Source organism: Fusarium solani (genome assembly GCF_023522795.1).
Source record: "Fusarium solani strain SB1 chromosome Unknown bctg00000006, whole genome shotgun sequence".
Classification (NCBI taxonomy): Eukaryota; Fungi; Ascomycota; class Sordariomycetes; order Hypocreales; family Nectriaceae; genus Fusarium; species Fusarium solani.
Window position 1 is genome coordinate 2,384,173 of NW_027072151.1, and position 14,717 is coordinate 2,398,889.

The 14,717-nt window shown below is 53.5% G+C and overlaps 5 protein-coding genes across 5 annotated transcripts; 1 reads left to right on the forward strand and 4 right to left on the reverse strand.

Annotated features, from left to right (window-relative positions):
- Positions 1-623: 623 nt before the first annotated feature.
- On the reverse strand, positions 624-1,976 carry MRS44_010450 (uncharacterized protein; the record flags this gene model as incomplete). The annotated part of the gene is made up of 2 exons (XM_046284596.2): positions 624-1,130; positions 1,182-1,976. The coding sequence occupies 2 exons, from the start codon at positions 1,974-1,976 to the stop codon at positions 624-626; spliced, it is 1,302 nt and encodes a 433-aa protein (XP_046128521.1).
- A 1,016-nt stretch (positions 1,977-2,992) lies between these two features.
- MRS44_010451 (uncharacterized protein) lies at positions 2,993-4,037 on the reverse strand (the record flags this gene model as incomplete). Its single annotated transcript, XM_046284595.2, has 3 exons — positions 2,993-3,588; positions 3,638-3,855; positions 3,916-4,037. The coding sequence occupies 3 exons, from the start codon at positions 4,035-4,037 to the stop codon at positions 2,993-2,995; spliced, it is 936 nt and encodes a 311-aa protein (XP_046128520.2).
- Positions 4,038-4,826: 789 nt separating this feature from the next.
- On the reverse strand, positions 4,827-6,517 carry MRS44_010452 (uncharacterized protein; the record flags this gene model as incomplete). The annotated part of the gene is made up of 6 exons (XM_065620125.1): positions 4,827-4,960; positions 5,029-5,109; positions 5,177-5,566; positions 5,735-5,919; positions 5,988-6,077; positions 6,450-6,517. The coding sequence occupies 6 exons, from the start codon at positions 6,515-6,517 to the stop codon at positions 4,827-4,829; spliced, it is 948 nt and encodes a 315-aa protein (XP_065476314.1).
- A 917-nt stretch (positions 6,518-7,434) lies between these two features.
- Positions 7,435-11,373, forward strand: MRS44_010453 (uncharacterized protein; the record flags this gene model as incomplete). The annotated part of the gene is made up of 1 exon (XM_046277184.2): positions 7,435-11,373. The coding sequence occupies one exon, from the start codon at positions 7,435-7,437 to the stop codon at positions 11,371-11,373; it is 3,939 nt and encodes a 1,312-aa protein (XP_046128518.1).
- A 212-nt stretch (positions 11,374-11,585) lies between these two features.
- Positions 11,586-12,777, reverse strand: MRS44_010454 (uncharacterized protein; the record flags this gene model as incomplete). The annotated part of the gene is made up of 2 exons (XM_046277183.2): positions 11,586-12,383; positions 12,433-12,777. The coding sequence occupies 2 exons, from the start codon at positions 12,775-12,777 to the stop codon at positions 11,586-11,588; spliced, it is 1,143 nt and encodes a 380-aa protein (XP_046128517.1).
- Between the last annotated feature and the right edge of the window lie 1,940 nt (positions 12,778-14,717).

Here is a 14,717-nt window from a genome sequence, read left to right on the forward strand (position 1 = left end):
TGGATGGGCACAGCGAGGGCCGTATGGTGAATGTCTTTGAGTGCGCGTCGTGGTGATGGTTTGGTTGATAGGTATGGATCATTAGCTCTGAAATGAAGGGACGGAAGGTGAGGCTCGGGCGGTGGAGGTGAATTTTGGCGCGCGCGCTGGGCTCAGGCGCTACGGGCCACTGAATGGCCAGACCTGCCAGTGGGCGGGGGGTGTGCTATCTCTGATACCTAGGCTGGTTGCGTCCAAGCAGAACAGCAAAGATTGTATTTTGTATATGTAGAGTATCCTGATGGTTTAATCAAGTTTAGTACTGGCTTGTTGAGAATATCGCGATTATCCATTCATACGTTAGGCTTTGGTTGAATGGAAGCTGGCAGGGCCGGCCAGTTCCCAAGCGTTAGACGCGTTTCTCCTGAGCAACCCCCATCCGGGTAGAATTCCCAATCGAGTACTATCACAAGCTGGAAATGCGTACGAGTAGTGACAGAAATGATCGACCAGAACATGCTTCCCTGATAATATTGACGCGCCATACGGGATATGCCATCATCTAGTCTAATAGTCCATGCCTCCTTACACCACACATCTAAGCGCAACACCAACCACTATCTATCCGCCACACGAGCCAAAACTCATGCAAACGACATCATGTATCGCCCTTCGATCCAAGACTGTCGCGGTATATCCTCCAAACAAGATCCGTCATCTCCTCGAGGCGAGTAATGCGAGGAAGACCGAAGCAGCCGAGCGCCCCCTTGTAGTGATCCATCAGGACTGGCATCACCTCCAAACTTGACCCGCTCAGCATCACGCTCATCATCCCAGTCAATGACACCTCCTGAGCCATCCTGGGGCAGACTCGGCATGTTCAGTGACCACTGACGCTCATCCAGGACGCATTGGATGGCGACTGAGATGGATTCCTGGTCGAAAGTGAGGTTGGGCTGAAGAAGGCGGGCCTCGACGATCAGACGCTTGCGAGGAAAACTGTAGATGTTGTCAAATAAATGCATCAGCTCTTTGGGACCGAGCTTGCAGTATGTCTTGACGATGCGACCCCATCGACTCTGGTCCCGCCACCCTCTCGAAAGGGACTCGGGTCGATCAGCAACGTCATGCAAATAAGAATCGCAGGTTTCCTGAGCGGGCATTAGAAGTCAATACGGTATCAGTCTTGAACCAACACTCACATATTCCTGATTAGGGTCCAGGCGGGGGCAGAGATAATGAAGAACCACATCCTTCATGGTCTCAACCAGGTCCATCAACTCCACCAGCTCACTCATTGAGTATCGCCGGAGCTGGCTCAGCCGCGGGTCGTCGACACCAGGCTCAGGGAGACCAACACGCGGGCGTGGGAAGTCGCCGTGAAAATAGAATCCGTAAAGCCACCACCGATACATGGCTCTACGGAACCGCTCAGCCTCGTGTTGGCGGAGGTATCGGCAGTTTTCGGGCTCGTGATACCACCTCATCTGAGGAAACCGGGTTTGCCACTTGGACACCAGCTGGCAGTAGCCAAGAAGAGGCTTTAAGTCTTGCTCGGTCAAGACAATCGTCTTCATGGCGTGAGAATGGGGAAGGGTGGGCTTTCCAGTCTTGCTGACCGCGGTGAACCCATTGCTAGAAGCCACTGATGGAGTAGGTCGATACTCTGTTCGCGGAGCAAGGATGGTCCCCGTGTCTCCAATGAAGCGCTTGAACACGACTCTTCGAGAAGCATATAAGCCTCCAAGAGAATCAAGATCATCGGCTGAAGCGGTATAAACTTGCAAGAGTTCATCAAACGGACTAAAGTCCCGGACCAAGACAGGAAGTAGAATGGAGGCCTTTCTCTTATTGAAGAGCTCGTAGAAAGTCCTGTGAGTAGCGGCGAGATTAAAAACTCCATCTAGGTTTAGTTGATGGTAGATTTCGAGGACGATCTCGTTGGGAAGCCCAGTCAGGTAAGGCGCATTAGGTGTGCTGGCCATGTTGGTAGCCATGATGGCGATTTCGTTGAGAATTGGGGGGTTGAGAATAGGGTGAGTTGGATGACGGGTGAGAGACGGGGGATCGATAGTCGCAAGTGATATCGAAAAGTATTTAAATGTAGTTGAGTATCCAGGGACAAAAGATTATCGCCAGAAGGCTCTCTTTTGTACAACAATCTGCTTCCAATCCTGCTAGAGCTGCAAGATGACCACTAATACGGAATCTGTTAGCTGAGTGAGTATGCCGATAACAAAGAGCTATGCGCGACTGACCTGACGGAATTTGCATTTTTAGTTGATATGATTAGTGAAGCAATCAATTGAAGGGTTGGCGTCGCGTCAAGCCCACGTCTTTGTTGATGTTGTTGGATCTCAAACTGAGTGCGGTTTGTCAACACGGATGATAAGCGTGACAACCAAGGTCTGGGTCGTTTCTTTGGGCCAAAGTAGAGACCGCAAGGAACTGATATGATGGGAAAGAGCAATGCGCTCCGCGTCGCTTCAAGGCGTAAATACCTACACCGTGAAGCGTTTGTAATGGTGGTTTACTGTCCGGCCACCCCAGCGTTGGGGCTTGACACGGTAGCGGGGATGCACTCAGGCATCAATTTCAAAACAGACAAGATTCCCATGGCTGTTTTCACGAGCAGCGCTTCTTCCGCAGATGCTCGAGTAGAAGGCGCAATAGAGCTTGAAGGTGGAAGAAGGGAAAGGGGGATGACTGATATAGACGGGAGGCCATGACACACACCCAGGTCGCGCTCTGATATCAAATCACCGAACATTTTCCGAGCGGGTTAAATGATGATGCGACCTATGGCGTCAGAACAAGATAAACAGACAGACGGGTTAGTACAACATCCATGGCGAGTGAGACTATAAATGACGGGCAATATTGAATTGATTTGCTTCTTCTTTTTGGTTAATATCAGCGCAGAATGACCCAAACTCCCACACCCCGTCCCGGTGTTTACAGACCCAGAAAGCCAGTAGGTAGTGTATCGATCGACAGGTAGGTATCAAAAAGTCTAGGCAAACAGCATCTTGGTGTCCAGGTCGTCTTTGACCGGTCGCTGTCCGCCGACCGACCGAAGTCCGAGATCGCCCTTCTTGTTTAACCTCTCGACGTGCTTCTCCGCACGAGAGTTGTGTCGGGAGGCCTTTGTCCGCCGAAGATCGGCTCGCACCTGGTTCGGCGACACAAACTCCTTGTTCTCGTAGATGATGGGTCCGCCAAAGGATCCCTCCTGGATCACGATGGGTGTCAGGACGAATCGGGGGCCAATCTCGACCAGGTTGATGTCGGTGTCCTTGTTTCCGGATCGGGACTTTGACTTGGCAGCCTCCTCATCCTCCTCCTCTCCCTCCTTGGTCTGCGAAGCCTCAACCTCGTTGATCTGGTAGTTTCGGACCCAGATCTTGCCGTCGACGAAGCTGAAGCCCATGACGTGGTCGATGAAAGGCTTGGATTTCCGAGCGCCCTGGGGAACGCCAAAGGTGTGGAGGAAGAGCTCCTTGATAACTCGCAGGTGGGGTTGCTTGTCGAAGGCGCCATCGAAGGAGAGGACGGGTCTCGAGCCCTTCAGGCAGTTACCGGTGAAGTGAAGTTCCTCCATTGTATGCACTATTTCACGTTAGCACTCCGATCAGGTCCCGCCATGTTTGTCCCTTACAGTTCTGGAGGTGGAACTTGATTGTAGGTCCGTTAGGGACCTTGCTGAGCCACACATAGAGATCCTTTCCCTTTCTCGCTTCGAAGAACATGACGTTGTTGCAGTTGTACATCTCGGCCAGCTCGTTCAGTTCGTAGAGCTTCGTCTTGGAGTCGAACTTGGCATCTTTTCGGCTGTGAGGGAGCATCGACGCAATATCGTTCAAGAGATGGCGGTGTCTATGTGAGAATTGCCAAGTCAGTTAAATGCGCCCCCCTGGGCCAAGTCGTGCAACTCACCGGAAGGTGACGCCTCTCGAGGAGAGGATCAAGACTCTCTGCTTGTTCTTCTTGACGCCATTGCTAGGCGCCTCGGCCTTTGAGCCACTGGTCTTGGAGATGGACTTGTAGACGGCTGCCATGGTGAATAAACAAGAGTTGTGGGGGGTTTTCAATCTCCTGTCAAGGCAGTTGTCGCAAACAATAGCAGGACCAATCTTTGCGACGCGGCGGGCTGGCGGTTTTCCAAAAATTTTGGTCGGTAGCGGATTTTCTCCGCTGCGATAAGCTTGGAGCTGGCCTTATCGCAAGTGGGGGCTTGGTGGAGCCGCGACACCGCTTCAGAACTCAGACAAGCCGAGCGGGTACAGGAGGTAAGGTAGGCATGCAGTAGGTATGCCCTTGGCCAGGGCCACTCAGGAGTTGCAGGCCTTGGCCGAGGAATTCTTTTTGTGGTACAGGCAGATATTGAAGGCCTGGATATCGTGAGAACTGCTAACAGAGAGGTCAATGCTGACGTCGTCTACGAGATTGCATGATCTGATGCCTTCAACCCCGCCATCTGCCGAGCAGGCACCCATTTAAAGCACATCTGAGCCTCTTGCGCCTCTGGAACAACTGAGGAGTGATGACGTGTGTCCAGTTCAGACATGATCAGGGGAAACATTATAAAGAATTCATTCAGCTACGTTAAGATGACCATGTCGCAGCGATCGTTGGACGCATCAACCCCAGACAACCATCATGACAAAAATAAGAACAAAGGAAAGCCGAAGTAACCGCGCCTTCTGATATCAAAAAAGACGTATCACGATTCCTCGTCTCCTCCAGTCTCTCCTTCGGCGACGAGCGTTTCCGGGGACAAACGAGACGCCAGGTATCCCAAACCCCCAAAGCCCTATGACCATTGGGAAACGGTCCCCTCAGAGAACTTAACAGCACTTTCCGCCCTTTGCAGCATCGTCGTCGGCCGGCTTGCTGAGCGAGATGTTGGTGCCCGCACCTATGGTGGCCTGAGCGCTGTCGCCGCTGTCGAGGGCCTTGCTGGAGACGATGCGGTAGATCTCTGTGTGGTCAGTTAGTCGCGGCCCTGGCCAGATCGTAGAGGGGTAGCAGAGGGCAGGGGTCACGTACCGGTCAAAATGTTCTGGAAGGCAAGCTCGACATTGCTGGCGTCGAGAGCAGAAGTCTCAATAAAGGACAGGTGGTTTTCGCCTGCGAATGCAACTATCAGCAAAGATTCCTTCCCCGAGACAAATCGGCGCTCGCGGGGGAAGCGTACTGGCAAAGGACTTGGCCTCCTCGGTGGGAACAGCCCTGAGGTGTCGCAAATCACTCTTGTTTCCAACCAGCATGATGACGATATTGGCGTCGGCGTGATCTCGCAGCTCCTTGAGCCATCGCGTGACGTTCTCGTAGGTCTGGTGCTTGCTGATATCGTAGACGAGTAGGGCGCCCACAGCACCTCGGTAGTAGGCGGAGGTAATGGCGCGGTATCGCTCCTGGCCAGCGGTATCCCAGATCTGGGCCTTGATCGTCTTGGAGTCGACCTGGATGGACCTAGTGGCGAACTCGACACCGATAGTCGACTTGGAGTCTAGGTTGAACTCGTTTCGGGTGAATCGACTGAGAAGGTTGGACTTTCCGACTCCAGAGTCTCCGATCAACACGACTGCAGGTTCACAATGTCAGCAACGGGCGGCGGCAGGTCGTCGGGCCAGGCGTGGCCTTGGAGATGGTAGATGACGGCACCTTTGAAGAGGAACTGCAAAGGGGGCCCACTGGTCAGCAACTGGCGGGACAGAAAAGGCTAGGGAGGGGAAGAGGACGCACATCATACTCGTCGTTGGCCATGGTTGCGATGTTGTAGCTCGGGCGAAGGCGTCGAGGAAGGATTCAAGGATGGAGGATGAGGATGAAGGCGAGTGCGCTGGCGCTGCGAGAGGAGAGAGAGTCGACGTCGTTGAGGTGTGGGATGTGGAGAGGGAGAGAATGCGCGGCTCTGGCGATAGGCGGTTGTTGTACCTTAACCCGTGCCGAGGGGTAAAAAGCGTAAAGGCTGTAGGGGAGTGCTCCGTACCAGTACCAGGTACCAGTAAATGCCAGGCGGTGGCACCCAGTAAGGCCAGGTAGCACAAGTACCACCAGGTTGCCAGTACAGGGCAGCAACAGATGCTGCCAACCTGGCAGCAGTCCAGTCCAGTTCGCTTCCAGTTTAGCAACAATGGGTGGATGGATCCATTATCCAGGGAATGCAGTGAAAATGCAACCTGGCCCCTAGAAGGCAGCGCCCGAGTGGTTTCCTGCCCGTAGCTAGCTCTCTGTAGGGAGCAGGCAACGATAAAGGGGACCGAGTGCTGAAGTCATGGGCGCATTAATTGGCTACCTAATCCGGAGGCTGCAGGAGTAGACCCTCACTAACAACTGACAATCAATGATGCCTTGTAGGCACGTGGATATCAGTCAAGCTGTGGTGTTGTCGGGGACGCCAGGGGGATCTTGTTCGTCATTTCCAGCCACACGGGCTTGACAGAGACTTATTACGAGAACGCTACAACTTCATCAAGACTTGCTGGTCAACATCCCCCATATTCAGGCTGCCTTTGAAGCTCCATGGTTGCATTGTGGTCTCGCTAAGCGAAGCGATAGCAGCCAAGTAACACCACAACGATGAAGATTTGGACTGGCAAACGACGGCGCATATGATGCGACGACTTGGAGGGCCCATCACCACTCCTTGATTGCCCGTTTCTGGATGTAGCAAATAGCTTAGACCCAGTCGCAAACTCGCCGGTTGCGTCAGGTAGGACACGAAATTCGCGAGAGCCAAACCTAAACCAAGAGCCGAGAGCCTATACCAAGGTTAACAAGGAGCCTATCTCCAGTCTATGGCTTGTCTCCCGCCTCTCTACTATCCACTACGTAACCTTGAGCGCGAGATGATCAATTCCAAGCTATGCAAATCGTCCATCGGGGCAACTGCCTTCATTTGGTGGCTGCCACCTTCCACTGCAGCCACTTTCATTAATGGACGGAGGAGTCACGTGCTATCGCGGCTAGTTGCTGCCGCGCCAACACACGCGATCTGAGAAGAACATCCGCCCCCAGGACTCAGGGTTGTTGAATTGCTCAAATAAACCAGCCAAACAATCTGAATTTCTCGGCATCTGAGGGTATCCAACGTGTGAAACCAAACGCTCTCAGATTTAACGTATCTAACAGCTCACAGGGCAAGTTCAGCGCCATCGCCGCAGTACCCGAGCCGCGAGCAGATTGAAGTGATTGTAGGGAGTTGGCTGTTTGCACGGGGCGAGAGTCACATACCTCAATAGACCTAGTATCGCTTCGCCCTCCTTTCCTTTTACCAAGGCTTTGCCTACTTCACTCGTTCTGCAAGTTCTTTATCGTTACTGCCGCGAGCGAGCTAGCAACTGAGTTGCACTCTCTGTGACCACGTCCATCACAAACGCCTTCTCCATCCTTACGGACACTCACCACACGCATCCAATGGTTTGATGGCCCTTGTCAACTCAGAAAGCCATGGAAGAGCTATCCCCCGGCAACGCTGGCGTTGATGAGATCGAGACAGCCTCGATCACCTCCACCATCGAGACTGAGATTGACTCGGAGGAAGAATGGACTGTTTCATCTGTTCTCGCGGAACATGAAGATGGTGGCAAGGTATATTACCTCATCAGATGGGAAGGATATGAGCTATTTGACGCATCCTGGGAACCAGAGGAAAACCTCAGCGCGAGCCTTCTCACTCATTGGCAAGAGACCAAGCAGCAAGACGACCATGAACGAAAGTCAGACCGCAACATCGGTGCGTGGAGAAAGGCTTCAATAGAGAGGTTCAGGTCCAAGCTGGCTCGGCACGAAGAACGGAATCGTAAACGTCTGGAGAGAGGTCTCGAGCCTACGGTGTATCCGACCACCTTTGAGGAGCACATCGAAGCACTCAATCTTTGGCCAATAGGCGAGGATCCTGATGATACATCAACACCGAGCTCACCAGAGCAAAAGGTCGATATCAAGACTGACGATCAACCCCCTCCTTCGCCTCCCGAGCTGGACCAAACGGTCACGACAGCACAACCAGACAAAGATGACGCAGATGATTCTCCAAAAAGAGGTCGCCGAAAACGCACAGCTCCTGCTCGAGAGAAGTCACCTGAACAAATTGAGCCTGTTTCACCCCCGGCAACAAAAAAGGATACGCCTCGACGAGCTTCAGGAGATGGTTTGAGGAGACCTGATGGACCACGTCGACAAGTCGCCCGTCCATCAAGCGGCCTGACCAGCAAATTTGGCCGCCCAAACCCGCCTCGGCGCACCAGTTCTGAGACAAACGGCAAGGAAGTAGTCGTCCGCAAGGCCCAGGCACCCGATGCCTTCACTGGCAATGTATTTTCAGGCGGGAAAGTGAGAAAGCAGCGGTCCACTCTGGCCGATGCTGTTGAAGACCCAACAAAACAACCAAAGATGCTCAAGCATCGCTTTACACGAATACTCGAAAAAAGAAGTCGCGACAAAGACGGCGTAGTGGCACCGCCAAAGCCAGCTGTTCTTTTTTCCCTCAATCCGAGAGAGAAAAGGCGGTCCGCTCAGAAACCTCCCGTTAACGATTCAAACTCGGATGCTGCTGAGGCAGTGGAGGCAAACTCAGTGGCTCACAATGACGGCAGTGTTCGACGAGAGGGAGACTCGCCTGCGAGCGAGCAGGAGCCTACGAAATCCAAGAAAAAGAAGAAGTCAATCAGCTGGGGTCAAGTGGAAGAAACAACCATTACCCCGGTGGAGGACTTGATGGACATTGCCGAAGAGGACGGGAATCTTTTCTTCCCAGAACCCCCCTCAACTTCAAGAGTGACAAAGATCGAGGAGCCTGAGATGTCGAGTGTTGCGTTACCGCCAAGCCCTCCAGCGAGACGTGTTCGCTGGGCCGAGGAGTCGCCTGTCACCAGCAACAACGCACACCAGGCCCTTTACACCATTAGCAAAGACGTCCAATTCGGTCCTAGAGCCTCAGAGTCAATTTCTGTCACGTTCAAGGGGCCTCAGCCCAAGCCGGGACAGACTTGGCCCTCTGTCCTGGAGAACCAGTCAAAGCTGGCTTTCACACATTCCTGCATGTTGAAAGATTTCCAGGACTGTATAACCTCCATTTCTACCGTGGAGCCAGTCAGTGGCGTCGTGAGTGCGAATGACGACCCGTCCAGCCTTGCATCAATATGTAGTTGGCTACGGGTCAGATCTATGGCTATTCTCTTCCAACATCCAGACTTGTGTATCTTGCTACACGCACCAGAGGATGGCCAGACACTTCCCTCTAACCATACGGCGCCCGAGTTAAAGTACATCTTATTCCGGTCAGCTCCCCAATGGTTAACATCACTTGCCCCAATCTCGATCCCGGGCGAAATCACCTCCAGTGATGTCCTGCCGCGCATTGGAGCGACGGTGATGCACCGACTCTTCAACTTCCATTACGAGCGGTTGTTGCCAGAGAATGCCCTCAACAAACCAACCAAGCATCACTTCTTCCTCGCCTTTCCGCCACAAGCCGACTTGGAAGCGATGTTCTTGGGTCGTTGGCTCCGGAGCTGTAACCCTGACTGCAGAATCCTTACAAGTGTCTTTCCTGGACACTGGCTCACCTTTTTGAAGATGGAGCATGGAGTGGTCATCATTCCCGAGGAAGCGATATGGTCTGTCCGGCTCTTCCCCAACCTACACTTTCTTCTTCATTCCTCGCCCACAAACTTCCAGTTCTGGCTCTTCTCCAAGTCTACACACCCCTCGGCCATGTTCCCTTCTGGCGGCAATGCAACCGAGATCGGGGACATCAGCCTTCAACCTATATGCCCTAACCGGAAAGCCATCATGGTTACGCCAAGCTTCATGGTGTCGCAGCCCCAGCAAGTGTGGAACTTCTTCAAATGGTTCTGGAAGGCCTGGAATCGTGACAACGACGCAGTCCGACTTGTTGTCTGCGCTGGGTTTGACTCTTGGATCCGTGATTTGGCCTCGGAAAAGGCCGCCAAGCTGACCAAGCTGTCACGCAACTTGAAACAAATTCCCGTCAACAGTAAAGAAGGGGTTGATGCGCTAAACAAGACCTGGTCCATGGTTTTGGCCCTCATCGACGGGGCGAGCGATGAGCACCCCCCGTTTATCTTTGCCCCTGAATGCATCGACGGCAACGATGAACAGAGCTTGGTCAATTGGTTTGGGTGGTGGTCCATCATGAACATGGATCGGTTCCGAAAGTTCAGCGTCTTGGGTTCCAGCGAGCCGGACGGTCAAAGGATGTCTCGTTATATCACAAGGCGAAAGTACCTGGCATCGACATTTGCCAACCCAGATGACGTCTATTCCCTTCTCGACAGGAAGGATTCAGTGATAACCGCAGCATCTACTCAGCCCACTACCGACCAGTCTCGCACGCATTTGCAGCTCATTCCCGGCGACGATGCCCACTCTTTCAAGACGTTTCTGTCGAAACTTGATGACAAGACTAAGGAGTCTGGTTGGAGCCCACACATCATCTACAGGTTTCCAGTTTCATACTGGGACTCGGCCATGGCCTTTGATTTTGCTGATTATCACAACGCCTTTGACCCCTATGGGAAGTGCATGAGATTCATCCGCGACCATATTTTGGAGTCTGCACACAGGTACCATAACACTGCTATGGCTTTATTCTACACTATGGATGGAACCTGGGATCCCAAGAGAGACCCTAGGGCCATTGGGAAGACTCGTCGGCCCTGGATCATGGTGTACCGGCCTGTCGAACCGCACAGAAAGCCATGGAAAACTGCCGAGTTACTCATCTGGGATCCCGCGAGGAAGGGAAGCCTTGCTGATTCTGACCACGGGGATATCTATGAGGGAGATCTTATTCAAGCACAGCGTGAGCTGATAAATGCCGTGCAAACGGATCTCACTCCGGTACTACCGTTGGAAAAGGTTTGGGTCGCGGGTCTCAACAGCAAGCCTCCAGGCTTGACCGAACCACTCGACATTGCGCTTGACCAATTCAAGACATTCGTGGACAACCTCAAGGTGCACATCCCGGCTCCACACCATACGATGCCACATAGGGGGTGGAGGCTTATTAAGGCCGGGGACGCGCCTGTCGGCGCTCGAACCCTTTCTCCAGAACCAATGGATATTGATGAGCGAGAAGAATCAGTTGAGGAGGACCCTGAGGATGGGCTACTTACAGTCTTCCACCCTCCTCGTGGGAAGCCAATGAATAGGCCTACGAATTGCAAGAATCGCCTCTACCAGCACACCATCAGAGAGGGTGAGCGCAGCACCAAGCAAGAGAGGATAGAGTTCAAGTTTCGTCCAACAATGGAGTGGTACCACCAGCAGGTGGAGGAGGGGCGCGGCTTTGAACAACTTCAGGTTACACCGTGGGAGGCAGTTTTTAACAAGTACAAGATCGATGACCCGAAGAAGGTCTGAGATGAGATACGAGATGACACACTCGGTCAAGTCGCACCAAGATGATGGTTCTTGTATCATGATGGGTGGATGAACGAATGGATGGAGGGTATATTGGACGAACTCATGTATGTACGGAGGCATTGTAACTGGCTATGAATACAGCATCAGCGTTCCCGTGAGGCGGGAGAAGACGCAAATTAATATCTATGTTCTCGAAAGGCTTCACTCCATCATCTTGCCGTGGCAAAGTTCCTGGTGCTGAGAAGGACACCCTTGACACGGCGGATGTTGTCCCTCACCTTGCGAATCTCGTCATCAGGCTCACTCTTGCGCGTCCGACCATACAAGTCGTAGCTGCCCATAGTCGACTGGCCCGTAAAGGTAAGGTTATCGAGGTCATCTCGAAGCACGTCGATGGCCGTCTTGATCTTGTCAATTCCCTCGCTCTGTGAGCGATACTCATCCTTCAAGCCAGAGAGCGTCTTGTTCAAACTGGCAAGCTGGGTGGCGTTGTGTTTGGCAGAGGACCCCTTTGCACCGCCATTCTCCGACAAGGCCGTCACAGAGCTGATGGGGAAGGTTGTCTGAGTGCCCATGTCCCGATGGAACATCTCGGTCGGGTCCTCCGCATCGCTGTCCTCGGCGTTTGCGGCGTCGGCAACGGGCTTCTTGGGGGGCACCTCTGACACTGTCTTTTCGAGCTTTGCGACGAGGGCATCCATCTTGCGGGACGTCAGATCATGAAACTCTGTGCGAGCCTCGGCCTGGTGGTCCACCATGGGGCGGACGATGTAGCGGCTTGCGCCGTAGACGAGGGTAGAGAGGCCAGTGATGGCATAGAGGGCGTTGAAGAGGCGGTCCGTTGTCACGAGGGGAGGAGGACGGGGTGACTTTGCTAGGAATTCGGGGTATGTTACGATGGGAGGGCGGTCGACGGGTGGTTGGGAGGATGGTGATGGGGAGAGGGTTTCGGTCGGCGTCGGGACGAAGGAGGATCGCGAGTCGGAGGTATCTGACCTGGTGTCGGCCTAGGAGAAGTCAGCGACCTGTTCTGTGAGTTTGACCAAGGAGACGGACCTCTGGCGCAGAGGAGGACTCATCATCGGCAAGGAGAGTCTCGATGTCGGCGTCGTCGATGCCCTTGGACTTCAAGAACGCGACCTTCTTATCATGTGGCGCATGGCGCACAGCATCGTTGTCGAGGAAGCGCCGCGCAACCGTGAGGCTGTCTTCGGAGGAGGGTTCAGGCGCAGCTTCTTGTGTCTCCTCAGCTGGTGTCTCTGCCGCGGGCGCATCGACTTCTGATGCCGAACTGCTCGGTGTAGGTGCCGGCTCGGTGCTCTGGCTCTCATTGTCCTCGGTCTGTGTCTTTTGCCAGTCTGGGATGGCGGGCTGGCCGGGGTTCGAGTCGGAGTCGCCCATCTTGCTATGCCTTTCGCGATTGACACAAGAATACTGAGATGATCGATAAACAAGAATCACACAAGGAGGAGGCGAGTTGAAGCTCTCCGATGCCGACGCGGGTAAGGTTCGGCGAGGTAGACACGCACATGCCTCGGCGTCTCTTGCCGGGAAACGGTGGAGCTAGCGCATGTTGGTACAATCTGGGGTTCTTGTGGGGGGAGTGAAGGTCGCAACTGCCGTTCTCTACCAAGGCTGATTTACCTGGTAAAGGTTTAGGGAACTCAATATTTATTTATACACATGCTTGTGATGCTTTGTATGGATGCTACTCTGGCTATCTGCGATCTCTTGGAGGTCATGAATACTTGCGACGCGTACTGATTCGTGGGAAGCTATCCCGAAGACGGTACAGCACGCGCCGTCTATTACGGTGTCCCAAGCGGAATCAAAACGGAACGGTCGCCCGGAAACGGTGACCTGGTTCAAACGCGCATTCGCTTCAGAGCTCATCAAATCTAGATCAACATCAAAGTGAACGACTTGCCACGCTTTCAAGGACTTTGCTGGGGGCTTGAAACCTTGCCGAGTGAGCGATTCGTATGCGTATTGCCATCCGCACTCACCTCAAACACCGAAACTACCTGCAAAGCTACGCGACAGCAGGAATCAGCAGCCATCGTCCACCCACATCAGCCAATCTCACTGCACCAGTCAACCACCAACCAGCCGACACATCGCCAGCGTGTAACGGCGATCCGTCTCACGCCTCAGAGGACCTGCGGCAGCTTAGCAGTTGAGGAGCAGTAGGGGAACTCTCTTGCGCGCGGGGGCCATTGGATTGCCGCTCGCTCCGTAGGCTTGGCCTCTGACCCTGTTCAAGGCCATTGAACCACCTAAAGCCAAGCTGCAGACCTGCTTGCAGAGAACGCCCACTGGTAGAATCAGCGAATTGCGGGAGAAACCGAGCTCTCTTGTGCGACAGGAGAACCGAATTTTGTGACAGGTGAGTTGTGGTCATTTGTTTTTTGTCTCGTCTCCTTTCCTGGGGCGCATCAACACCAATACCATCGTTCGTCATTTTTTGGTGGCTGCCGTCATTGCAACATTGCCCATTCCTTCCATTGCCAAATGATAGGGACAAGTGCCGGGCTTGTCTGATAGCAGCCGCACGGAGGAAGCACCTACTTGGGCGACAAGTGGGAAAAGGAACATCCATTCTCACCGGCAGACTCACCCGCGTATCCAACCATTGGATGCTTCGATGCTGGATGCTTGTTTCTGGGGCCCTCTATGCTGGATGATCATTAGCCACGTGCAGCAGCCCGCCTGTACGAATCCTTGATTCAGAGCCAGTCAGTCAAGCGACACAGCCTGGACGTCTCGCGTTAACGTCCTGCTCCTCTTCTTGGCTTGCGGCGGGCGCGGGAGCGGGAACTGGCAATGGTTAGTTCGATTGTCCAGACATCAGCCTTGCATCCTCCTCCATCTTGGGTTCAAGCGGATCTTCACCAATCACCAGTGAAGCGGCATTTGTCCCGTCCCCTTTATCACCAGACACCAGATATCATCACAGTGCCTACTTGTTGCACTTTCCCCTTCGGCAGTCGCCACCGACATCCCACGGAGCTGCGCCTTCCCAGTCTATCTCACCGTTGCCTGCCCTTGGGCTCCTTCCTTCCTTGCCTTGCCTCAACCTTTGGTCTTGGCTTGTCCCCTGGATCCTTCCTTGGTTGGCTCTTGCCCTTTGGTCTGACGCCCCCAACAATTGAGCTTATTTCAGCCTCGTCGCAACCAAAACTCCAAACTTGCCTCCCGATCGCCCTTTTCTTGCATCGTCCGACTTTTATCTAAACCTCGACTCATCGGGCACATGCGCGCATCTGATCTTTGATCTGGAGACACTTGCAGCTTTACGAGACTAGATATAAACCCCATCACATCCTACTCATTCCTGATAT